Here is a 27262-nt window from a genome sequence, read left to right as displayed (position 1 = left end):
CGCCCACCGTGGGGCTCGAACCCACGACCACAAGGTTAAGAGCCTTGCGCTCTACCGACTGAGCTAGACGGGCTTGCACATCTCGTAAATTAAGGAATACTATATATACGGCACGAAAACAAAAGACAGTACCCTTGAATTTTTGTTATAAATTTGTCTCCTTATCTTGTCTTTGCACGTTCACTTACATAAACTGATGTAGGAGAGATTAAGCAGGGGACTGGTTGCATTAGCTTCAGCCACGCATTCGTGCAATCAATAAGATAGAATATATACCTGGGTGAAAACTAGCGTTACATCTTACATGTGAACTGCAACACACAGCAATACATGGCAGGATTTTCTATCTCTGCTGGAAATTTAAGGTTCTGATGGAGTAAGCATATGTAAAAGCGAAGAAGACAGTAAAGCCAGCCAGCACTGCAGCCACGACGCCCATGAAGTCCGGGTCATAGCCAAAATAGTCCTTGATGAAAGGTCTGACTTGCTGATCAGATTGTCCAGGGACCGTGATAAAATCCTCCACATCTCCGTACTGTGACACAATAAGGCCGTATACTGTCCATGCCACTGGACAAAGCCAATAGTACCAAACCCACCATTTTGGGATTTTCTGCAGAAACATACAAAACCAGATCAACCTACAGAAATTGTACAGAAAAAGGTTTAGAGCTTAAATATAGACAATTAAGGGACTTACCGGTCTTGGGATGAAGAATCCTGAAAAGAGATTGAAAAGGGTGTAAAAGGCAGCACCCAATATGGAAGCAACCTGAAGGTTTGGTGATACGGAGACGTTCATCATGCCATAGTAAGTGAAATAGAGGAAGGTGAAGAATGAAACATAGAAGAACCAGAAGAATTTTGCTGGTGTCCATTGGAACGACATCATTGGGTAGACAATAAGTGTGTAAATGACAGTCTCAACGAACACATACGGTATCTCCACAACAACCTGACAAAAATTCAACAGATTGATTATAAAAAGTTACTTATATATTGAAATGAATTTATATCTCATTTCTACTACATGATTGTGACCTTCTGTTGCAAAGTTTCCATAATATTCCATTGGTCTGACATTTTTAAGGTGTTCTGGGTTCAGTTGAGATACAAAGTAATATCACTGACCTGAGCTAGAGCATATGGTATAGCCGAGTACATTCCAGCTGCCCGCTCTCTGTAAAATACAGTCCTTTCCACAGCAACAACGGGTTGAACAGTTACAGAATTCTCAAAACCAACAAACAAGACGGCAGCATACATTGATCCAATGATGACCAAGAGATCTTTTGAACTCTCCCTGCATCAAATAAGAAACATTTAAGGAACCAGTGATAGGTATTCATGAAAATATTCAATGACTCTGCGGATAATAACTTAGCCTGATAAAAGTACATACATCTTGTGACCAACCCTCCAAAATATAGTCCCCAACATTAAAGCAGTAAATAATGCAAAGAAAATCCTGACAAGGTTATAATCAGGGCTTCTCCAGTAAGTCCACCATTGTTTCCAGAGGCAGAGCTTGAACTGATTAAAGGTGCTCTGCGAGTATTGACTAGGGAAGTAGAGGTCATCGGAACCAGGAGGTGGATTGCTCAGTTCTTTTACCAATGCTTTGGTTCGCCTGAAAATAATTAGCCATAGAAAAAAGGTCGCAGTTATCTAAATGCCTTAAGAGTTAAAGATGCAAGAGAGTAAGCCCATTTTTTGCTTCAATTGCATGATCTAAACTTCAAGGTTGACAGTGCATGCTAACAATATAATGCTGCCTCCACTCCTGGAAGAAATTGAATTGTGGAAAGAACACTGCACTTACTGGTGCATAGTCGATGACCTGTAATATTCAGCAAAATCAATTTCCAATCGAACTTCTGATGCAGCTGAGCTTACATCCAGCATCCATGTAGCTGGGTTGCGATTCTCTTCGATCTTTGGGACTCCAGGAATTGCCTAGTTTGATAAAGCGGGCAAAAAAATGAACATTTCGAGATGCAGGCTTCACAAAGAAGGAACTTGAAATCATATCATATACATGTAATTGCAGAGTCTCTTACAAGGTACCACCACAAGATTATAGGGGAATTTAAGCTATGGGGATAAGTGAAATAGTTTGGGTGTCAGACCACAAACCTCAAAGTACTCAACAACTTTATGAGAATTTGTACCCAATGGTCCAGAATATATAACCTGGCCTCCTCTTTTTAGTAGCAACAACTGCATGGTGAAAAATCAAGATCTTCAATTAACAAAGAGCAGTAAAGCAGTAATTTTGAAAATAATGTATACAGTAGACTATACCTCATCAAAAGCTTCAAAAATGTCAATGCTTGGTTGATGAATAGTGCATACAACGGTTCTTCCAGTATTGACAGTGTTACGTACAGTTCTCATAACAATAGCAGCCGCTCTTGCATCAAGACCAGAAGTTGGTTCATCCATAAAGATAATTGAGGGGTTTGCCACAAGCTCTACAGCGATTGTCAGCCTCTTTCTTTGTTCTGTTGACAGCCCATTCACACCAGGGAGGCCCACAATAGCATCTTTCAGACCAGTAAGCTCAACCAGTTCCATAACTTCATCCACAAAGATCTACATACAAAGGTCCACCTTAATCAACTTATCCATCCCTCATTAAAAAAAGGAAATGTTCATTCAAGATTTTATCGCAGTAAAGTTAGTAGCATAAAACTCACTGCATATTGACACAAGTTGATAGTTGATATTGTAAGAAGGGCATAACACAAGAACAAACCTTCTTTTCTTGATCATTGACCTCCTTAGGCAGGCGCAGGAAAGCAGAGAAAAGTAGGGACTCCCTTACAGTAATCTGTGGGGAGTGGATGTCATTTTGCTCACAGTAGCCTGATATTCTAGCAAATGTTGCTTGGTTCTTTGGGTAACCCGATATATAGATTTCCCCTTCAATATATCCACCTGTCTTTCTCCCAGATAAGACATCCATGAGGGTAGTCTTTCCAGCCCCACTAACACCCATAAGAGCAGTCAGAACACCAGGTCGAAAAGCTCCAGATATCCCTGACAGCAGTTGAAGCTTATCGGCAGTTACTCCCTGACTCTTCATTTCCTGACATATTCACAGTTTGGAAAATAAGATTACAGGTTATGAAAATTAACGTCACTACACCACATGAAAAGTTTGAGTTCAGGAATATATGTATCCTGCACACTCAAAAAACAGTAGCATAAAAATATGTTAACTCGCAACACCAAACCTCTACAAACTACTACTCCCCCTATTCCATATTGTAAGGTGTTTGAGTTTCGTCATAAGTCAAAATTCCCTAACTTTGACCAAGTTTATAGAAAAATATATTAACATCTACAATACCAAATAAATATGTTATAAATACATATTTCACTGTGGATTTAATGAATTAATTTGATGTTGAAGATGTTAGTACATTTTTCTACAAACTTAGTCAAAGCTAAAGAAGTTTGACTTACGACAACTAAAACGCCTTACAATATGAAACAGAGGTAGTAACTACACTCAAGCATTAGCTGATAAGCTCAAGGATACAATGCGAGGAGGTGTTTCTCCAAGAAGCCAGTATTAAAGAATAAGAAATCCAAATGTAAACAAAGGTTTTAGTTATTGCATGATATGGAATGTCCGTGGTCACAATAACTATATGAAACGGAAATGCAGGTCAGAAAAGGAAGAACAATGAATAGGGATAAACATACACACCAAAGGCATATCAACATAGTAATTTATCTCATTAAAGGACATGTAGAGCGGTTCAAATGGAAGAACCATCCCTCTTCCTGGAGCAGTTCTGCCAGCAGCATTAATGTATGAGTGCGACCTATCAGAAGTGTTTGCGGAATATCCACGCAATTGTTGAATCACCTTATCCACTAGAAACAGTTGAAAACATCATTTCAGAGAGAGTGCTAATGACAAAAAGGTATATTTATGAGAACATGAGGAAGAGAGAATATGATGACAAATCAGAAATATGCTTACGGGTGATAATTGAGTTCGGGGATACAGGTTCTGGTGTTTCAACTGTAATTATCTGTTTTATATGTGCCTTGTTTTTTCCTTCCTGAATGTTCTCCTGACTATCGGTTTCTTCAGGGAGGATGGATTGTGGTTTTCCAACAGCTAATTCAAGGAATAGAATAAATGGCCGTTACAAAATGTCAAAAATATGTCATTGAAATTGAAGGACAATACCTATTTATCACAGACATTGGATATATTATACGTATCAAATGTATTTATTTACAGCTGATAAGAAAGGACAAAATGACCAAAACATTCTTTTTAGGTATATAGCTGGAGAGAAGTATCTAAAAAAAGAAGTGTGCTAATGAAAGAAATACTTCCCAAGAACTGTAAAAGAAATAAAAAATGGAATCAAGAATCCAGAATTTAATTGGGCTTGCAGAATACAATCTTATAATTTGGGCATCTATGATTTTAAATTTATGAAGTTAAAAGTTTTAGATTTTCAATATCTACATGAATCAATATTTGGAATTGCAGAGAACATTCATACAAAGGCACTATATATGTAATACTATACTAATTGCACTACCTGCTCACTTGAAAAGGCCAATCGGCGAAGTTAAGGAAATAATCTGTTGTCAGATGCAACTCATAACAGGTTATTACTAAGTACAGTGTAGCTACTTACGGTTCAGGTACATAAGTGATAGCGAGAATAACACGTTGAACAGAATGGTGAACCCTAGAAGGGCGCCAGTTGCAATCCAGTACCATTCCTTATTGGTGAAGACACCTGAATTTTCTAGAACTGCCACTCCCAATCTCTTTCCATCAGGTACCTTGATACACAATCAGAAAGTCAAGAAGACAAGAACCACTATTACCTGCAGGAACAGAATAATAAGATGATCAAGAGTCAACTTACAAATTTGTCCATCCACCTTGGAGAATGCATTTCATTGGAAGAAAAGGCAATGTATGCATAAGTAAGGGGTGAACACCAGTAAGCCCACACCCACCATTTAGGGATTGCATCTGTAACAATCATAATTTGAATGGTTCAAATTCAAGTAACACGTGAAATGACTAATATTCTAATTTACAGTGATCATTTCAACAGCCACCTCAATATTAAACATTGACAAGTGTCCACTATAAAAAAGTTACTAAAATGTTCTTTGCAGCAAGAGTACTAATATTTGTGTTTCATTTCAAAAGGTATCTCCCTTTTCTGATTTTTAAGAATCACCACATCTCCTTATACCCATGGTACCATTGCAAGGACAACCATATGTGTCTGAAAATATGAGCGGCTACCTTTTGGTAGGATGAATCCTCCAAGCACAAACATGATCAGAACTGCAAGAGACCCTGCAGTGTTCGTTACCACAACAGTCCTGCATAACCCAGCGGTGACTCTGAACAGTCCTGCAGCCATCTGCTGAAGCATGAAGACTACAAGCAGGTGTTTGAAGAACCTAAGGCAAGATGAACATCGGGATGTTAAGGGCAGAGAGAAATCATATAAATTCGAAATGGTATAGAACTTTAGTAGATTTGAATCACTCAGAAGGAGCACCTGCTAGCTTCAGGGGCAAACCCCATGGTGTAGTAGGTTATTGCAACCCAAATTATCGACTCAAACAGGGAGCTAGGGATTCTCACGAGAACATTTGGAAGTGCAAAAGTCCATGGCCTATAAAACAGGAAGTCCCTATGTTTGTAGAATACCGGGAGCCTTGCCAGAGTTAAAGATAAATCAGCAAAACCACTGAACATATTAGTTATCATAACAAAAATAAGGGCTCCTATATAGATTTGGCCATCGTCCTCATCTCTTGTGTTGAGCTGGGTCCGCAAGAAAACTGTTGATGCTATCAATGCAACTAGGATTCCCTTCAAAAGAAAGGAGACAAAATTAGATATGAACTCAAACGCCTTAGTCCTCTACTGTGGACAGTAAAGATTTTTTTTTATTTCACTAAATGATGGCACAACTATATGATTAAATAGTTTAGATCATTCCACTACTATATACAGTAGAAAAGACACAATTCCTTCATTTAAAGCTATCAAGGATGTTGAGTCTAGATACCTGAACTGTTTTGAAAATGTAGACAAATGAATTCCGCTTCATGAGAAGCCATTCCTTGGAGCACGAGGTCTTGAGAAGCTCCAAAGTAGAAACAGACTGCTTGGAGAATACCAGAGCAGACTTGTGGATTTTCCCCTTGTTGAAAGGAACAGAAAGCTGCTTTTTTAGGCTCTTCCCCATGTGAAATTTCTTAAACTTTGCAACAAATTCAGGTACTGATACGTAGCGATAAGGTTTCTCGCTCTGTATCCAGTACTGCTCCTGATCTTTCTTTGATGTAACCTGCATAAATTACCATTTTTTATCAGAATAACTGCATTAGTGCCTAATAGCATCTCTATTGGTCATATCTTGGACATTTCAGTTTGTTAAAAAAAATCATGAACATTTACTTATAAAGGACCATTGCTTTGCAACAGGCTTAATATAGTAGGAGTTGGGAGTTTGTACTGACTTCACAACAAATAATTTTTTGGGAAAAAAAAACGAACCTCCTGCAAGAAGTCAGCAACACCTTTCCTCTCGGGGCAGCGGAACCCACACCTCTCGAAGAACTCAAGCACATGCTCCCGGGGGCCCTGGTACACGATCTGCCCCTCGGAGAGTAGCATGACGTCGTCGAAGAGCTCGAAGATCTCCGGCGCGGGCTGCAGCAGCGACACCAGGACGGTGGCCTCGCCCATGTGGACGATCTGCTGGATGCACCTGATGATCTGGAAGGTGGTGGAGCTGTCCAGGCCGGTGGATATCTCGTCCATGAACAAGACCTTGGTCGGGCCGACCAGCATCTCCGCTGCCATCATCCACAGCCGATTTCAGCCAAAGGATCGGAGGGGCGAACGACATCAAAAGCTGAGGCGGGGTGGAAGGAGGCACCCCGCGCGCGCGAGGGCCTACGTACCTGTGGTGAGGCGCTTCTTCTGGCCGCCGGAGATGCCGCGCCGCAGCTCGTCGCCGACGATGACGTCGGCGCACATGTCCAGCCCGAGGATCTGCACACACCGGCGCCATCAGATTCATCCGATCCAGCTGCGTCGCGATCCGCAAGGGAAGCGAGACGAGACGAGCAGCGAGCTCTCCCCTTCCTCTCTGCGGCAAACAATCGAACGCCTCGCCTGCAACTTCCTCACTCCCTCCTGTAGAATTCGCGCTCTGCTCTAGCTGAAGCGTGGAACGGTGGAATAAACCAAACGCCAACGCTCTAGTTCTTCTGTGTGGCTATCAGCTATGTAAGATGGGCTTTATTAGGCCGTAAGTGGGCTGCTAGCTATCCATTAGGGCCAAATATATGGGCTACGTAGGTGAATGTGGCCTTGTTTCCGTTCACTCTCTTATCTCTTCTGAGTTTATAGGCCAACCAGTTCATCGATTAAGCATATTTAGTATGGAGTAAGAAAAAATTTCACAGAAAAAAAAGAGAGGTTAATTCCTGTAGGAAAAGAGGATGGGAACCTGATACGTACCCTGAGAATGTAATCTGTCTGGAGAGTGCTCCCCTCAACTGAAGTAGCCTACACATCGAGCAAAAGAATTCCAGACCTCGTCACTTCGTCGGTATGAACGAAATACACAATATAATCAGGTAGTCCAGGGTTGAAATATGAAAATGGTGAATTGGTCTGTGAAAAGGATGAAACAAAGAACTGCACACCTTCATGAACAGGTCGACTTCTGGATCTGGGTATATGCCCAGCTGCCTCTCCTTCTTCGCGAGCTCCTTGAGCAACTCTGCACGCGCACTCGTATGTACGGGAGACGGGTTACGTACGTACGAATATTTCCAGTATTTTGCCACGTCGAAAGGGCGATCGCGACTCACCGTATCTCTGGCCAACCCCCTGACACTTGGCGGAGAAGTCGAGCGTCTCCTTGACGGTCATCTCGCCAGCGTGGACGTCGTGCTGGCTGATGTACGCCGCCGTCTTCTGCGGCACGAACTCGTCCAGCCCGTAGCCGTTGTACGTCACCTCACCGCTCGTCTGCATACGCCGACGTCACCAGGTTAGTATTGGAAAGTCGGCTGTGTTCTTCTCTCAACTTTCCCAACATCTACACTTTCATTTTTCACACGCATTTTTTCTAAACTACTAGATGATGTTTTTTTAAAAATATTCTATAGAAAAGTTGGTTTAAAAAATATATTAATCTATTTATAAAAAAATTAGCTAATACTACTCCGTCAAAAAAAAATCCAATTCAAGCAATGAATCTGGTCACACATGTTCAGATTTATTACTAGGATTGGTCTTTTTTTTTTTAAACGGATGGAGTATTTAATTAATTATGTACTAATCTTTTGCTTTATTTTTTATGCCGGGAGGCAAGGTTATCAAGTCAATCGACATAATGGTTGCATGGGTCAAAAGATCGATGACGAGATCATGTATATATTCACCTCAAGAGTTGGGTCGAGCTTGCCGGCCAGGGCCAGCAAGAGCGTCGTCTTGCCGGAAGAAGGTGGGCCCAGCAGAAGCGTCATCCTGTGTGCGAGTATACGATTACAATTTGTAGCTCAGCTCGTCGAACATGTGGCTGTGTCGAGGCTTGTAGTTCAGCTCGTCGATCGTAATTCGTATGCGTGTAGGTATACGTACCTGGACGGCCTGACGATGCCCGAGACGTCCTTGAGGATGTGGAGGGCCTTCCTCTTGGCGAAGTTGAGGCCGACGAGGCCCAGCAGAGACTCGCCCACGTCCCGCGACACGTTCGCCAGCGTCGGCAGCGCGCGCGTCCCGACGTGGCACTCCGCCTGCACGTTCACGTTCCTGAACCTCACCTCCACCGTCGGCATCTGGATCCCCGCCCTGCCAACAACGATCGAGCAGAATCAATCAATCACAAGGCTCGAGCCGTGGCGTCCATGGCCATTTTCACTCGATCGGGTGGTTGTTGGTTCGTTTTTTTTTTCTTTTACCGGTCGATGCGGGCGCGGAGCTTCTTGAGGAAGCGCTCGTTGTCCTCCTCGGCGACGTGGAACACGCGCTCCACGAAGGCCTGACGCTGCGCGAGCTCCAGCGTGCGCACGTCCACCTCCCGGTGCGCGTACCACCTGCGGCCGCGGCCCACGGCGCCGACGCCGACGCCGCTGCTGTCCGCGTCCGCCCGCATGAGGCCCGTGCGGAGGCGGTCGAACGACGGGAGCCGCTCCAGCGCGGCCCACCGCAGCGCCTCCTCGTCGTCGACCTCGTCGGCCGCGCTGGGGCGCCGCGACGACGCGCCGGAGAAGTAGGCGCTCACGTCCGGGCTCGCCGGCATGCTCTGCAGGCTCCGGCTCAGGATCTCCATGACGACGGCGCCGTCGTGTCGGGCTGCGTGTGCGTGCACCGCCTCGGCTCCGGCTGCCTCCTCTTGTACGTGCTGCGGGTCAGCCATGCTTGCACGGACGTGCATGGATTTTGGTCAGTGGCCGCCAGTGTGGTGTCAAACATGCGCGACAAAACCCGCGTTTGGTTACAACATGCCGGCAGGTTAAATAGCCTGGAGCTAGCCATTTGTCTCCTTTGATGTGGATGGATCACAAGGAATTTTGCAAGGGTTAGTTTAGTGTCTGGCTCTCCTAACTGAAATGCAGTGCCGAAACTGAGTGATATGTTCAAGAACATGAAGTTGGCACATAGTTATTTTTGGCATTTTTGCTTGACAGCTCTGATACACCAGTGCACGCACGGACGCACCCAGTGAACTCTGAAGCTTAGAATACTTGTGCTGCGTTCAGTGAGATTCTTCGAAGGGAACAAACGAGTGCAAGAAAGCCAAATGGTAAGGCCTAAGCATCTTGGCATAATCGCGGAGAAATATTCCAGAGTCTCATCTCGGTGTCATCACTGAATTCCTGGCTGATTGGAGCATTCCCTCTGAAGCTTTCAACGCATTGGATGAAACATTTAGCATGTATAAGCGGCCGGCATGCGTATGTAAGCCTGATCGGCGACAAAAGAGAATCAGATGGAGCAGCCTGAAACAATATTCCCTATATCTGTTGGAGAGTGCGGACTACTAGGTAAGAAGTGTGGCACCGTGCTTCCCTCCTCCCTCCTCGTCAATGCTCCGGCGCCGGCTGTGAACGCCGTGCCCGTGACGCCTTTCTCCATGATGCCGGCGACCCGCGCTTCGCGCTGCACCTCCGATCCGCGCCACCCCGGCCGGATCTGGACGGCTGGCGTCATGGTGGCGGCTGGACGGTGGTGGCTGGACGGGGGTGTCCGTGGCGGTGGCGGTGGCGGTGGCGATGGTGGCTGACGGTGGCGGCTGGCGACGGTGGTGGCTGTGATAGTGGCGGTGGTGGCTGTCGACGATGGTACCTATGGCGGCGATGGTTGAAGGCCATCATCCGGCTGACGGTGCGTCGTCGTCAGCGGCGGTATGTGGAGGCTGGGAAGGGGTCTGGCGGCGGGGAAGGAGGAGTCCAGGTGCGGGCACGCCGTCGACGGTGGGAACAACTGTGGGCGGTGGCCTTGGCCGAATCGCTGAAGGGACAATGTTGTTGACCGACGACGATCCTTCTTGTGCGGATTGGTGGTGTAGGTTTGGACAGGGAATTGCGGGCGAAAGCCTTGCCGAGCCATTTGGCTGGCTGACAACGGCGACGCCGTTTGGCGTCGTTCCCCTCCTTGGAGGAGTTGTTTTAGCATACCCCTTTCCTTTCCCTACCATATTCTCCAGGTGAAAACCTTGCTTCGGTTGTGAACGAGCGGTGGCGGCGATCCACGTCGCATCCTCCTTGGGGGCACTGCTTTGGAGAAACCTCTTCGTGCAAGGATATTGTCATTGGTCTATGCATTGGCTTCGAACTTCAGTCCTAGGCCTTGACGAGGCCTTCTAGCTCCACATTTTGTTTTACTTTTCTCAGTTTGGGTCCTCTCTTCTCTTGTTTGGTGTGTTCAACTTGTCTTGAACTACACTCTCTTCTAGAGTGGATTTTTGTAATAATTGGCTGTAGTTCTTTTTGAGCAAAGGCCAGGATATTATATTCCATTATCTTAAAAGAGAAGTGTGGCACAGCTGTGGCATGATAATGATTTTGATCGTGCATTGAACTACCCCACAACAGCACCCCTACCCCACAAACAGCACACACAGTTACAATAATGGATAATTTCGTTTCTACCCCTGTTTTAATGTCAAATATTGATTTTGCTCCTACTTTTTAGGGTTTTCGTTTTTTCCTCACTTTTTTGAACCGAAAGAGGCGTTTACCCCTAGTTTAGATAGAAGTGAGTGAGACCGGGCTTATGGAATTAAATAAATAGAGAAAAAAAGGAAATAAACATTTTTCATATTGTTGATTGACTCTTTTACCCCTAGGAAATATCCAATAGGGGAAACTATTCCAGCCTCTCATGAAAACCCCATCCGACGACATTCGGTAGCGCGGTAGGCAACGGCGAGTAGGCGTCGACGGGTGGCGGTGAGCGGGCATCGGCAGGTGGTGCTTCGGCGCAGACCCCTCCCGCCGGCGAGCAGGAGTGGCCCTACGCGGGATAGGTGACTGGGAGAGGGCGCGACAACGGGGTGAGGAGGCTTGGAGGCGGCGGTGGGGAGGGGGTTAGGTGGTGACCGAGAGGGAGCTTGAAGGCGGCGGCGGGCAGAGAGATTAGAGGCGGCGGCAACGGCTCTGCGTGAGTGAGGAGGCGACGACAGCAGTCAGGCGACAGCGGCTCAGCGCGGAGAGGAGGCGATGGTGGCGACAACGGCGGCGGCAACGGCTCGACGTTGGGAGGAGGCGGTGGTGGCGACGCGGCGTGGGGAGGAGGCGACGGCGACGGCCCAGCTAGGGGGCTACGACGGCGGCTCAACACGGGGAGGAGGTGGCGGTGGCGACTTGGCATGGAGAGCAGGTGACAGCGGCAGCCCGACCAGGGGTGACGGCAGCGGTGGCCAAGATGCAGAGAGGAGGAGGCGGTGGCAGCGACCAAGAGGCGGCGACTTGTAGCAATATGACATTTTGTTTTGCCAAATTTTGTTTTTTTTTCAACATTTGTCCAGATTTATCACATTTGAATGTCAAATTTTGAAACAATATTTTTACATTTGTCCAGATTTATCAAATTTTGGAACAATATTTTTTTTGATATTATGTCAAAATTGTCATATTTGTAAAAAAAAATTGATTTACGAAAATCGCCAGATACGCTATAGGGTAAATACAGAACTAATGAACTAAAATAGGGAAAAATGTGTAACAACACAGTGAGGCTATGGATGTCTTTTTGTCAAAGATTTAATATGTCCATCCAAAGTAGGGGGCAAAACTTAGTTTCGTTTTTTTTTTTAAAAAGGCAAAAACGAAAATATTAAAAAGTAGTGGCAAAACCAATATTAGACATGAAAGTAGGGGTAAGAATGAAATTGCCCTTACAATAAAGTGTTGAGTTCGAGTTCTCAGCTTCGCAATAATGTCCGTACCTGAGAAACAATGAATGAAAACGAAAAATACACCTGAGAATGAAAAATGTAAAATTCATCGATCAATTGCAAACCTGAGAAACAATGAATGAAAACGAAATATACACCTCCTGAGAATGGAAAACGTAAATTTCAGAGATTAATTGCAAACCTGAGAATCTTGTATAAATTCAAATTCAGAGATCAATTGCAAACCTGAGATGGAAAACGTAAATTTCAGAGATTAATAACCTGATAGTCTTATGTAAATTCAAATTCAGAGATCAATTGCAAACCTGACAGTGAAAATTATATAAATTCAGACAGAGATCAATTGCAAACCTGAGATGGAAAACGTAAATTTCAGAGATTAATTGCAAACCTGAGTCTTATGTAAATTCAAATTCAGAGATCAATTGCAAACCTGAGAGTGAAAATTATATAAATTCAGACATCAAATCGCAAAAAGGAAATAAAGTGCGGTGAGCGTGGATCGAACACGCGACCTTCAGATCTTCAGTCTGACGCTCTCCCAACTGAGCTATCCCCGCATTTGTTCAAAAGGTTCAAACACATTTAATCAAAATGGCGTGCAAGCCTACTATTTGGCAAAGTTTTGACATTTTTTTCTTGCTCTTCGAATACCCGTTAAACTAATCTAACAAAAAAATCCATTTTATTCCTTCAAAATATTTATTTGGATCACTTAGGCCCCTTTGGACTCAGAATTTGGACCGAGCTTATCTTCGGCACGCAAAAAAAGACATGTCATTAGCAAGTGATTAATTAAAGCATTAACAACAATAAACTTAAAAACATAATTTATTTGATTTTTAAAGAAAATTATTTTTTTTCATAAAACGTACCATTAGCAATTCAGGAAACACGCTAACGGAAAATGAGGAAGTTGTTGGTTTGAGTTGGTGAAAAGAACTCAGTCTTAACCTGTATTTTTTTTGAGTCATTTTACTCTTTAAACTATTGAAATTGTCCACTTTTTACTCCTTCATACTATCTCCGTCCCAAAATAAGTGTAGCCGTAGATATCCGTGCCCAATGTTTGACCATCCATCTTATTTAAAACATTTGTGAAAAATTTAAAAATATTTAGTCACGCATAAATTACTATTCATGTTTTATCATCTAATAGCAATAAAAATACTAATCATAAAAAATTTTCAAATAAGACGAACGGTCAAATGTTGAACGTGAATAGTGCAAAACTGCACTTATTTTGGGACGGAGGGAGTAGTATTTCATTCCTTTTATTTATACAAGTCACATTTTAAGATGATATTTTTTTAAGCCGTGGATGTTACCATTATCAAAGTTCAAAACGGTTTCTTCCTTTTTCATGAAGGTTTGCTTAAACTTTAAAATCTCGATGTTTAAGTCAATCTTAGATGCTTTCCCAAACCTACAATCAGTGATAAAAAAATTCAAAAAATGTTGAGACATAAGCTATAATTCATCTACCAGCTATAATCCTAGCAAATTCCAATGCAAACTATGACTAATATAGAGGAAAAAAAGAACTGAAATACCATTAGGGAGTTAAGTAAACCTTTTAGGTCTAAAATGAGTAAAAAATAGTTTAGAGGTTAAGGGCTCCAACAAAATAGTTTGATGGAGTAACAAGTGATTTATTTTCTAATCTAAAACAATTAAAATAAGAAATAGAATTTCGCTTGAATTCAATATCCTGCAACGGAAATTTTAGGGGGAAGCGTGAAAAGCGTCATTTCTAAGGGGTCGTCTAGATTAATATCATTTCAAACCATATCATTTTTGATAAAGTTAACAAAGATATACATTTATTTAGTTTTTTATCAAACTTTAATAAATATATAAAAAAATCATGCTAAAACTTGGTAATTTTGATATTGTCAAAATTTGGTAAAGCTTATTTTGGCTAGCAGCCTTTTAAGTCAGCAGGATGCTGAAGGCCTCTGTGCAATTCGACCGCAGAAGCACGGCCTACAAAAAGCCCAAAAGACCGAGAGACCAGAAGACTTCTTCGGTTAATCCACTACATCCGGCCCAACAATTGCCACGGACTCACACTCACCCGTCCGCCGAAAGCCTAATCCTCGCTCCCGCCGTCGCGCGGCGTCCGCTTGACGGCGGTTTTAATTTGCGCACGTACCACGGCAGCCGCCGCGCGGCCGCGGCAGATATCCGGGGACCGTGGCCGTGTCCTTGGCCACCGGGATCACGCGCGGTCTCGCGGAGATCGTCGCGGACTCGCGGTGCGCGGTGACGCCGGGATCGCGACGACACCGGGCCGCCCGTAGTACGCGGCGGCGGCTGAGGCATGCAGCGAGGGGGACGGCGCCGTGGCGTATGATTCATCCTCCCGCAAACCTGCCACGCACTACGCAAAAGGTAAGGAGCTCTAAACCAATCGCTATTAACGCACTGATGGTTCTCGTGCCTTCGTGCGTGCGAACGTGCCAGTTTTATACATTAGTTAAATTTAATGTTTACGCACGAGTTTAATCTGCGCCGATGGGGAGATATCTGGTGTCTTAAGGCTCATGTACCTGTAGTCAACTAGTCACTCTACTGCTTTTCTTTTTAATCTACTTCGAGAAAGGTGGTCTGACCCCAGATAGTAGCTAGGTAGTATATTTGTAAGCAGTTTTACCTTTATTTTGTTTGAATGGGTAGGGATTAGGGAGCATCAGGGGCACTACTCATTCATCCACTTTAGTTCTATGAAAAGTGGGGAAATGATATGATAGTATCAAGGTGGAGTAGGAGTGTTGTCAATTAGCTCCTACCTAGGAATCACATTTTCAGATACTCTACTATACTGCTAGCTAATAACCAGCAAAAATATATAATGAGTGCAAAATGTGCCAACTTTGAGCGTGTTTCACAAAGTATATTAGAAAGGATTAGTGTGCGACTTGCTACCACATACTAGCCTTTTCTGCCTCTTTAGGAATAGGGACATACTGTAGTAGCCACCATATGAAAGATTCAGTCTTACTACTATCTTCTATGGGCCCTTGGTCTTTAAGAAAAACTTCTGCTAGGAAAAGGAAGAAGACATGCCCATACATTTAGTGCGTGTATTGGTATCTAAACTAACTAGCTAGATTTTGCATCTACCTCAGCATTGCATAGAACTGCTATATGGATTACTACGTTTTGGTAGGTGCGCTATCTTAATCTCTTTTTTAAGAGATAATATGAATCTCTGTTTGAGCAGGTACTATCTTTAGTCTTTCTATTAATTCTGAACTATTTGAAAAACGTGATCAGCTGAATCAAGAAAATAAGCACAGAGTAGCTTATGGCCTACTGAAACCGTTATATATCCTATAAATTTGAACTCTCTTTATTCTTTCATGTCTACTTTGTGACTACGTCCTATTCTACTTTTAGTTAGTACGGTTTATCGATATTTTAGGTTTGTTGGTTCAACAACTGAATTGGAAGGAATCACCGGATACGTACGTACACGAGGTCCCAATAACTAAACTCTAGCTTAATTGTGTATTCAGTTTTTCTATATAGTTCAGTTGTAATCCTCATGATAGGATCGAGTTGGAGTGGTCCTGTTTATTCCCATTCTAAATTCAAGTTGCCCGGCCGGAGTGGCATGGCCATGCTACCACACAAAGTGGGCAAATCTAATTGAATCTCTTTAAACGATTAGGCTTTTAAGCTTTTCTATACGTTTCTAAAGCACTGCAATTTGCAACTCATGCATGCATGAAAGGAAAAAAAAAAGCAGTACATGTACAGATTCAGAGCAACTGGATATCAAATAGTATATGTTCTGCCCTTTTAAAGCTGTTATGTCTACGTACAGCTCGTTTTCGTTCCGTCCTGAATTCCGTGCTTTTACACCAGATACGTACTCTTATTCAGAGCATGTTTGCCATGTTGCTTAATTTATGCTCTGTTGCATCATAAAGCACAAATCACTTTGATTATCTTTGTCTATGTTGGCTATCGAAGAAATTTCGTAGTTGTTCGTATACTGGTATCATAAACATATACATAAATATCGTACAGCTACTGACCTCAACAATGACTTGTGATCGCTTTAGTCTAGCTTTTGCTGGCTATTTTCTGCACTGTGGCATGCTGCTCTTTGCCTTGGTTGGAAGGAATGCGCATGGTTCATGCATACAACGTTGTTCAAGAGTCCATCTCACTTTATTTTTTCTTTGGAACGACCGAGACTATTCAGATCAGTTCATTGCTGAATGGGTTTGAGAATTTAATAATTTGTTTGCAACGGAAGAATTTGAAGGAATTATGAAGGATTTGCGTTGTTTTTTTTTTTTGCTACTACAAAAAGTATCAGTATTGCAAATTGGCAACGCCATTCAAATGGTTGAGATGTGTTCAAGAAAGGGTATCTGACATGATGGACACGCATTTGTGTGTGCAAGACTGATGAACATATGAAGTAATTTGGTTTGTTAGGATGACTTCCAAGTCAGGGAAAAAGGAGGCGGCATCTTTTGGCTTTTGGACCATACTTATCACAGTCCTGTGACGATATATACAAAGGAACAAACATACCATACAAGAAAATAATGTTTGTTTCGAAAAAAGACCAATCGTTTTCTGGAAATGGAGAAGAAAAGAAAAAGGAATCATAAAAGCGAAGGACGGGTTATCTCTAAAGCACATATGTACGTGCCACAGCGTCCACCCACGCACAAAGGAAGAAGGCGAGATTCTTCGTCTCAACGAGAAAGCTGATGTCTACACAAGAACTAAGCCAGATCTTTTGATTACTAATCATATTTTGAATAACATTTCGTATTCTTTTTAGAATTTTGATTTTGACAGCTGGAGGCAGCTATACATAGAAAATCAAAGTACTAAACTATAATCCCAGAAAAAAAGAAGTAATAAATTATAATACGACAACAAGCTAAAACACATTTACGCAGCGTTCGAGATGGTGAGAGTGAGTTTGTTTGTTTCGTTTTCCGCGCGCACGTTTCCCAAACTACTAAACGGTGCGTTTTTTTAAAAAAATTTCTATAGGAAAGTTGCTTTAAAAATCATATTAATCCATTTTTGAAATTTAAAATAGTTAATACTCAATTAATCATGAGCTAATAGCTCACCTCGTTTTGCGTATCTTCCCAATCTCCTCAATCCCCTTCTCCTCAAACACACCCTTATTCAACAAAAGCACGTATTTCCGCCTCTAGATAAAAATTATATTAATTTACACCCACCATATAAGTTTATGCATCGTGGATGCAAATTACTCTTTCTTTAATCCAAAGAGCCCCTATGGTTAATCACATAGGGTAAGGATAGAGGTAAAATAAATGATTACTCTCTATTAATTGTTCTGTTTGGTAAGAGGTGGACGGAGGGTTTTGAAGATGGGGAGTATTTTGGAAATTTCCTTGCTATAAACACCCTGTGGGTACTCTAGAAGCAACTATATTTTTTTAACAAAATTTAAATGCTAGAAGTAATTATATTTTGGGACGGAGGGAATAATAAACTATTGCTCCTATTTGTCATCCGTCCATAGTTTAGAACGGCTTTGTAAAGCGTTTTCTCGTGCTGACAGAGTGATTATGTGCAAGCAAAGATGCTTATATTCATATTACCATAATATTATTTATTTTAGATTTACCATTAGTAATGGCCGGCTCTCCCACTGATTCGGTTCAAGTCAAATATCCCTCATTTGCGATTTATTCGCACAAAAATGAAAGGAGTAAATAAGAGCACCTAATTCCAGAGCGTAAGCAAAAGGGGAAAAAAGGAGAGAAAATCTCACCACGCGCATTTCTCTAATTCCCATAATATTTATTTTAAGATAACGGAAGTGACGAACAATTCCCTAACATTGGAGATGAGCTAGATACTCCACATAACACTTCCAAGAACGTAAAAACACGAGGCATCAATCTCAAATACAATAATCGGGGTAATTAAAGATAGGGTGGATCTGCTCTCACCAGAGCGTTTCACGTGACTTCGGCATGGCGTGTTTGCTCCCGCTATTATCCACGTCGTCCGGTTTCTCCTTCGGGTCACTGGGGTGTGGATCAACACAAAACTTTTTACGACGGCAATCGACTGCTCTGTGCCGCTTGACCCCGTGGCTGACGAGTGGGCCTAATTCTTCTCAATCGACCTTTCTTTGATGGGTATAGGCGCGGGCCTGTAAAGAACGGCTGCTATGCCGGCCCCTCGTGCCTATAAAAAGCTGCTTTGGTGCCTTCTTATTTGGTTCGATGGGCCTGGTCCAGGGTGCATAGAGAATAAGTGGGCAAGAAAATAATATGCTCTCTATGGACCGGGAGCACACATAGCGATGTGCCTGTTTACCCGCATACTCCTTGCCCCACCGTCCGAGCTGTTGGAGCCACTGTGTATTTGATAAAGAGAGTTACCACTGACATTTGGGCTCCCCTATTGGTATGGTCCCACCGATCAGCCAGTAATTGTCGTTGCCCATTGGGTGGATTTACCCTATGTGTTTTGCGCGCCCAATGGGAAATCGACATTGGGTATAGGCGCGGGCCTGAAAAGAACGGCTGCTATGCCGGCCACTCGTGCCTGTAAAAAGCTGCTTTGGTGCCTTCTTATTTGGTTCGATGGGCCTGGTCTAGGGTGCATAGAGAATAAGTGGGCAAGAAAATAATATGTTCTCTATGGACCGGGAGCACACATAGCGATGTGCCTGTTTACCCGCATACTCCTTGCCCCACCGTCCGAGCTGTTGGAGCCACTGTGTATTTGATAAAGAGCGTTACCACTGATATTTGGGCTCTCCTATTGGTATGGTCCCACCGATCAGCCAGTAATTGCCGTTGCCCATTGGGTGGATTTACCCTATGTGTTTTGCGCGCCCAATGGGAAATCGACAATAGTTTCTCCGTTTCCCCATAGTGCTCTGGAACCCATCAATGCCACCGAATGCCCTTCTCTCCTTTTCCCCTTTCTTCAGTTCTTTTCTCCTTTTCAGTGTGTGAAGTGTTCAGAGTGCTACAAGCATTATCCATTTCACTCTTTGGTTCCTATGAAGATGGCTAGGTAAATTTCTCCATGCGCGTGATGTTCTCAGCATTCTTGTGCAATGTGTGAGTGTCCTCAGCTTATGCGTGTTTTTCTATCGACGTGTCTTCTGCATTCGTCGTCACCTTCATATAGGAATCAGGCTTGACGTCACCTACAGATCGCCCGTAAAGCAAAAGGTAGGGCCTGGTTGGTTCCTTGCATTCATCCGTGAGCTTTGATGGTAGGCTTACTCCTCTTCATGGCGCCCCGGCGCAGTGATCGAGGCAGCGAAGCCGTGCCTCGATCCCCAAGACATCGTCCGAAGCCGTGCCTCCGACAACAACACCTCAAGCGCTTGAGGTCAATGCCGGTTATCAGCGCTCGGCGCTTTTAGTTATTTTCTCATGTGAGTAACAACCTCTCCTCTATTGTCAGTTACTTGCCATGCATGGTATCCCTGGTTCTGACTGCTTGCCAACCATCTCAGCCACTATCTCAAATTACTACCTCTAACGATAGGATTTTTCATCCATATTACCCCTGGCTCTAATTGCTTGCCACTTTCTCAAGCATAATCTCAAATTGCTAGCTCTAATGATACGATTTTGCATCCAAGTAGTTATTTTATGGCCTACCCAAATATCTACCAGGATTCACCAGTGTTATGAGGGATTCTGCATTTTGGTACAGTAGTCGGATGAGATCAGCAGAAAGTGAATCAACTATATGCTTCCTTGAAAAGAAAATCTCCCAGTTTTTGTACGCTGAAGCTTCATCTGTTATGTGTTAATTACATAAAAGGAAGTGACTGCTAGGAGCCACACAAGCTGTGGCGGGCAAACTAATACTCTTTTGAGCTGTGAGCCAGTGAGGCTAGATTGATTGAATATATGTGGAGAAAACTGCCCACAATATGTATTTTAGAACTAGCTGACATTACCAACTAATTTCTATCATGGTAGCACCGTGGTCAGGACAGAGCTTTGGAGTTTTTAGGTGCCCTCTATGTAGCAACAAGTGCAATGCAAAATTTGAAGGTTCACGTCCACTTTAGATTTCAGGTCGGTTTGAGGTTGTGTCATTTGTGTGCCATGAGGTTGAGCACCCACCACCTTGCCTAGGAGATGCAACTTACTTTTTTCCTGAGTCATGTCTTTGTATCAAGCTAACTCTGTTAGAATTATCATCCTCATTGACTAATGCAAAAGCAGATTACCAGATTTGGATCTACATTACAATTGTGTTTCTGTGTTAAAAGGATAAAAATTGCTAATATTTATCTTTCTTTCTAGTTTGCCTTCTACTCTAATTGGTATGTGAAATGGTTGTTAATAGACAGTGGAATCTTTTTTTTTAGAGAAATAGGTGTAATCTGATTATAAATGTGAATATCAAATCTGATGACTCCTTTTGTTTTGTCCACGTAAAAAGGATTGGCTACTACCATAGAAGGTGCTCAAGTTTGTCAAAATTCCAGGAGTTTCTTGAAGTTGATTTTTGGTTATCTATCAACCTTGTGGCTCTGCTTTCTCATGTTATATTGTGCTAAGCAGCTACATTGCAGTTCAAGATGTATTATTTTATACACAATCTTTGGAAATGTTTGAATTGCCACTTAGATTCAGTTTTCCTTGAATGCCATGACTAAATGCATGTCTTTAAATATAGCGGGGTATCACTGCTTAGTTGCCAGACAAGAACAAATAACTGATAATAGAACTTGCTGCACTGATTATTATCTCATCTTCCTATTTTGTTTGATATTAGTTTTTTCCTTTCTAAATTAATGGACAAGAGGAACAAAACCAAAGTCAGGAGTTCTTTTTTTGTTTACTCTGTTTTTCTATATCAAATTTAAGTGACAATGCTGTGACACTTCTTACCGACAATATGTACTATAAAATGATTAGAAAACCTATCAATTGACCTCCATGACTATCTTTGTACTTAATATTACTCTAAATGGGATATTAAAAGGCAATGATGATTTGCTCTATTTTTTTTTCTCAAGATTTGAATGAAAGTGAAGTTATATACAATTACAGATATGGTAACATACCCTATAATATCTCAATAGAGCTTTGTGAAGCCTATGCCTAATGTTTGTTGAAATAATCTACCATATTCATGTTTTGCCTACTTGCCCGTTGGCTATGTGACTCTTATTATCTAGACTACTACCCTTCACACTGGTTAAATTGGTCAAAATTTTGCTTTGCTTTAGATGCTCTTAGCAACTATTGCATAGTCATGTTATTTGCTTTTCTTTGAATACTATTCAATGCTCTTCTATAATTGTATGTAAGCTACATAGCTTTTGATGAACGGTAGGGCGCTGCGAAGCGCGTCTAAAGTCCTAGTGTGACCCTTAAGACCGAGATAGATCTTTCGATCGATCTGTGGCGCCTCTGCTTTTGTTCTTTGGGATAGTGCTGACTTTGCCGTTGCCAACCGCGCGCTGAACAGTGAAAAGCAGGCAAACACAGACTAATGGAGGACCCGGCCTACAAAGATGAGAAACTCAGAAACAAAAGCATTGATTCTCCCATGAAGACTGGCTGAAAATTGTGATCAAATCGTAGCTCCATCTCCGCCTGAAGAAACACGTACGTCGCCATAGTGGCAAGCAGATTTCACCGAGGCAAATCTCGCTGCTCCTGCTGGATTGGTTGTCGTAATGTAGTTGCTTTGACTGTCAGGAAAAGTGTGTGCCAGGTTGCTGCCCCTACTGTTATTAGGATTGTTCGGTTCTTACTTTCCTGTCTTTAATTTACTACAGTCGTAATGTCTCATCTGCTCCTTTTATCCATTGGAAAAACAAAATAAAGGAAGAGTTGAAGATCGGCCACCTTTTGTTTGTTTTAAGGGTTTAATACTCCGACATAATGTGGTGGTGTTGGTAATGATTTTTTTAAGCTAACGTCTATGCACAGAAAATTTTCGTGCACACCAACTAGCAAATGTCATAGAAAATTTTAGAAAAAATTAAACACATACTTTCAATGGTATTACATCTACGTGTAAAATTTTATCTTCAAATTCATTACATTTTAGTTGTAACAAAAAAGACAAAATTCTTATAGATTTTTACTCTTATAACTGTCAGCTTTTTCATTTTTTTACGGCTAAAATATAATGAATTTTAATATGAGATTTTGCATATATGTGTAATACTATTATAAGTAAATACCTATTCTTTTATAGAACTTTTCGTGACATCTGTTAATTGGTGTGTATGGAGTGTGTATAGGATATATTCTTTAGATTATCATGTCTTTATTTTAATAGAAGTTACAACCACTCATTAAAATGTTCAACTAAGTGCAAATGGGGTTACTAATAAAAGATGACAAGAAAACAATCTTAAACCACACTAACATAAAAAAAAGGAGATATGTTATTTAAGAAGCAATCCTATTCGTAAAAATCGTCATTCGAAATTAGCAAAGATCTGTATGACGTTGTCTCCGATGTTGTATATGATAACTTGAACTTATCCGATGAAGGAATTTGGCACAACCATTGGACACGCCCCGCTTGTGTTGGTAATATTCGGAAAAAAGAAGAAGAAGAAATGAACAGCAGTACAGCACAATCCGCTGTGACGCCAAATCAAGGATAAGAAGGCAATATCTTCTGCTGGATTTCTACCAAAAAACAAATTAAAGGCTTTACCAAAACCCAGTGGCGTATGGCCCTCCATGCAACCAAAAGCTGCCATGTTTTAGCTTTAGTGCACTGTTGCACATCCCCTTTTTTTTATTTTTCCCTTTGAGAGATATTTCATGATCTTACAAATCATTTTCCTTTTCCAATCTCTGTACGAACTCAGAAGTGCTTCTTCTTTGCTTTACAGAACCATGAATTGTCAGTCACACATTATTATTACCAAGCATATTTATTTAGGATTTGCAGACTGTTGTCTTATATTAAGCATATAGTGCGTGCTGTTCATTTCAATCCTCCGCTTTTTTTATATACTAAGCCGTTACTTTTGAACATATATTTCATTCTACTTCTGTCTTATTAAAACAATTGTGTAATTATCATTTATTTTGTTGTGGCTTATTTTAATTAGGGCATCAATAATGTAAGCTACCGAGTTGACCATTAGTGTGGGACTAGATTACACGCAGTAGTAGAAGACACGCTTCATATTGCTTATATACGCGAGGATGGGAATAAGGTGAGATCCACATGTTAAAAAACCGGTCGGCAAGAGCGACGGTTGGGTGGATCAATGGCCACATCCTTTTCTCCTATTTTTTTTATTTCACTATGTCAAGAAATATTGTGTTTGCTCTCGATAGTAATGCTACGACCTGGTATTACTTACATACCACTCTTACAAGGTACGATGACATCCAATGCTTAATTACTACCTAATTTCTTATAGGGCTTGTTCAGATTAGTGTCATTTATAACATATCGGTTTTTTATAAAATTGATAAATATATGGATGGATTTAGTTTGTTACCAAACATTGATAATGCATAGTGAATTTTGGCAGCAATACATTAGTCAAAATTTGGTAATGTTGTCAACTTACCAAAATTTTAGCATTGCCAAAATATGTAAAGGTTCATTTTCGCAGTAATCTGAACATGCCCATAATATTGTGGGTGCCCTTAAATGTAACTTTAAGCATGATATATTTTTTTTCATATTTGAAAAAAATAATAAGACAAATTGTCAAATGCATAACTAAAAGTTTCATATATTAAAGGGAAAATTGCCTATATAGCCCCCCTAAATTTTGACTGAAAGTTTATCTAGCACGCTAACTTTAAAAGCCGATATTTAATTCTCTAAACTTTACAATACTGTATTACGTCCTCAGGTGATTTTGGACGGTGGTTTTACATATTTGGAAACTTAAATGGGCGATTTTGAATTACTCTTATAGCATGTTTATATATCGTCAATCATCAGTCATCAATTTATACTCTATATTAATTTGTCATGCTAGTATTATATCCTCAATTTTTAAAAAGGTAAAAAAATGGAAGGTTTAGGTAGACATTTCAATAAATATATGTCCAAATCATACGCCACCTAGTCAAACTCATCCAATATATATTCAAATTTAATAAAAACCACTTTTCAAAACCATCTTACGGTGTTGGAGGAATGATATTGTATGGTTTGAGGGGTTGAATGTCCGGTTTAAAAGTTTAGGGTGCTAGATCGATGGACTTTCGATTATAGTGTAAGGGCAGCATTTAGACTTTTTCGTAAATTAAAAATGGCGGGAGCAAATCTCGGAGCATGCGTGTAATTGATTAGTAAATCCTTATCAAAAGAATGCGATTAGTAAATAGATGATATGATAAAAACCTAAGCATGTGAACCACGACCTCGTAGCTTCTTTAATTCGAAGGATGCACTGGCAAAATTAATGAAATTTTTAACTGCATCAGATCGATGATCTGGTCATGATTGAGTAATTGATATGACAGCCTTCTTTCCTTCATCCCTTTTGAAGTGCCTTCCAAAGCAGCTAATTGCATATACTAGAAGAGCTTTGCAGTCCTTTTCAAGAATATAGAATATGGAAAAGAAACAATAAAGCTAAAGCAAGTCTTTCTCTTAACATAGCATGTCACTGCACGCTTGCTCTGTCAAATGTTAGTTGCTTTTGAATTTTGAGGCTCGAGAGAAGTCACAGTTGCTAGTGTACAGCCTATCTCGAAATACATTAGATTGCCGCAAAATTCAGACACGCTCACACACACACACCACCAACAACAACATATAACAGCAACGGCAACAACAAAATAATTAGCTCATGGTGGCCAACATACCTAATTAGTTGATCACTAACCTATTTCCAATAGCCAAGAGGTGATATATGGTGCTTATTCTTGCTTTCTTGTACGTGGTTAATTAGGTTATCATGCCAATTGACAGAATGCATGTGTCAAACGGACTTACCACCATGTACTATTACAGTCCATCATTATATAGAATTATAGACTTGCACAGTTGCACTCTGCAGAAATATATAGCTATATATTGACGAGTCGAAATATATAGCTATATATTGACGAGTCTATGATGAACAATTTGATTAAATTTGACGTTTTTAAAAGATTAAGTACATGGTATCTAGTTGTTGACTAGAGTATGCATGTGCATAAATTACAAAGTAAACTACGGTCAGTTTAATTATGGCACATGCTCAATTGAACCCAGGGAAGCAGGGAGCATGGTTCTTTGTGTAGTCTGCATGTGCACGTCGTAATAGGTTTAGCATTAGATTGTACTCATGCTCTTAAATGGGCATTATTTTAGTACCATCCTCAAAAAATCTTTACTACAAAAGTAGCCTCATTTATTTCATTTCGATCTACAGTGAGATAAAAGAAGATTGTACGGCTTGAAAACTTTGTAGCATATATCATCTAGTAGTATATTATTTGTCAGGTTACCCACTCGTACAAAACAATATTCATAACAAAGATGAATAGATAGATGATTGGTAACACGACAAAACAATGTTCTAAAAAAACACGACAAAACAAAGAACAACATGAGAATAATGAAATGGTTAGCTTTTGTGCAATTGGAGGCTCAACAATTCTTTTGATGAAGATATATGCCCTTCGTTTGCGTGCTTCTACATGTTGTCATGAATTATGATGAGCACCTGTCGAATCCAGATGCAATTTGTTTATAAACAATTTGGACCTTGGTCGGACAAAAAAGCCATGAACAGAGGCTCTTCTCAGTGGAAGCAAGTTCAGCAATGCTAGCTACCAGTCTACCACTTGATTAGTTGATTTACATGGAGACCCAGCTGATCCTATCATGGAATAAACAAATCAGCACGTGCAAATCATCGAAGAGTATAGTTTACTTGTTATTATTACTCCTACAGCCTAAGTGATTAGAACATACTAGTAGTTGATAATTTGACCAGTGACATCTGGAGACCATAGTGTTGTACAGTGTACACGGTTTTAATTTCTTAATGCAGCTACATACCCTTCCTTGAAGCTGCATCCTCTAGCAGTATTAGCTAGTGAATGTAGCCAATAATTAATGCATAACTATGTCCTGATTCCTTAAGCAATCCAGAAGACAAACTAACATACTAACACGTTGCTATTTTAATCATGCATGGCTGCGAAAGTTTACTGTACCAGAAATATAAAACTGGACAGATCATCTTCACTAAGATTCCTGGCGATCTAGCAACGTGGTAGCATGGTATTGTTTTTGTGTGTCTGGAGTGAGAAGAAATTGATTCAGATTGACTGACCAGTCTAGTGTGTATTCAGAAATTCAGACATCAGGGACGTATAATATGAATAGACATGTGTAGTACTGACTTAGACCACCGTCATTTCTAATGCCCTAGCAAACAAAGAAGCTATATACCAGTTGCTTTCGATGTACATCATGTACATGTTGAAACTTGCAGCTACAAGCTATCGGAGAATTCATCAGTGGGTTGGGTAAAGAAGCAAATATTGTTTAAAGCTAAGTAAAATTATTTTTGTAAACATAAAGTGCTTTCAATAAGATTTTGTGCTAGCTTTTACGTCCCACCCTTTTGTGATTAGTCTACTCGATGACCGGCATGATTACATTGCTATTTCCAAATGACAAGCTAGCTAGCGCTATCTTTTCTTGATTAGTCTACTCGATTAGCGGCAGCATCACTTGCAAATGATAAGCTATCTGCACGCAACACTTCATTCATGGTAAGTGTGCATGATGCATGTATATGCTTTGAAGGTTAGTATAAGTTGTGCAGATTAAAATTATGTGCAATCAAACACTAATCTCCA

General features: G+C 41.3%; 1 protein-coding gene, 1 long non-coding RNA gene and 2 other non-coding genes across 4 annotated transcripts; 1 reads left to right on the top strand and 3 right to left on the bottom strand.

The window, feature by feature from the left end:
* On the bottom strand, positions 1–73 carry TRNAK-CUU (transfer RNA lysine (anticodon CUU)). Its single transcript has one exon. It is a non-coding gene; the product is annotated as a tRNA-Lys (tRNA).
* A 177-nt stretch (positions 74–250) lies between these two features.
* LOC4324722 (ABC transporter G family member 38-like) lies at positions 251–9452 on the bottom strand. Its single transcript, XM_015775545.3, has 23 exons — positions 8995–9452; positions 8675–8884; positions 8476–8560; positions 7900–8059; positions 7732–7808; positions 7544–7591; positions 6982–7072; positions 6572–6873; positions 6081–6362; positions 5565–5881; positions 5303–5463; positions 4911–5020; positions 4674–4824; positions 3998–4138; positions 3719–3888; positions 2759–3091; positions 2305–2595; positions 2137–2220; positions 1823–1956; positions 1403–1630; positions 1132–1303; positions 701–955; positions 251–613 (listed from the first exon to the last, which is right to left on the bottom strand). Exons 1-23 carry the CDS (start codon positions 9450–9452, stop codon positions 344–346), a joined length of 4530 nt encoding a protein of 1509 aa, XP_015631031.3. The 3' UTR covers positions 251–343.
* A 3490-nt stretch (positions 9453–12942) lies between these two features.
* On the bottom strand, positions 12943–13015 carry TRNAF-GAA (transfer RNA phenylalanine (anticodon GAA)). The gene has a single exon. It is a non-coding gene; the product is annotated as a tRNA-Phe (tRNA).
* A 5837-nt stretch (positions 13016–18852) lies between these two features.
* Positions 18853–22314, top strand: LOC107281787 (uncharacterized). The gene is made up of 2 exons (XR_010740490.1): positions 18853–19872; positions 20898–22314. It is a non-coding gene; the product is annotated as an uncharacterized lncRNA (long non-coding RNA).
* Positions 22315–27262: the final 4948 nt, after the last annotated feature.

This window comes from Oryza sativa, chromosome 1 (genome assembly GCF_034140825.1).
Source record: "Oryza sativa Japonica Group chromosome 1, ASM3414082v1".
NCBI lineage: Eukaryota > Viridiplantae > Streptophyta > Magnoliopsida > Poales > Poaceae > Oryza > Oryza sativa.
This window is presented reverse-complemented; position numbering and strand designations above follow the sequence as displayed.

Excerpts from the sequence above, each read along its gene's own strand:
- LOC4324722 (XM_015775545.3), bottom strand. The coding sequence starts at position 9,452 with ATGGCTGACCCGCAGCACGTACAAGAGGAGGCAGCCGGAGCCGAGGCG. Across the intron at positions 5,464-5,564 it reads TTTGCCCCTGAAGCTAGCAG|GTTCTTCAAACACCTGCTTG; the intron begins GTGCTCCTTCTG and ends ATCTTGCCTTAG. Across the intron at positions 1,304-1,402 it reads TGGAGGGTTGGTCACAAGAT|GGAGAGTTCAAAAGATCTCT; the intron begins GTATGTACTTTT and ends TATTTGATGCAG.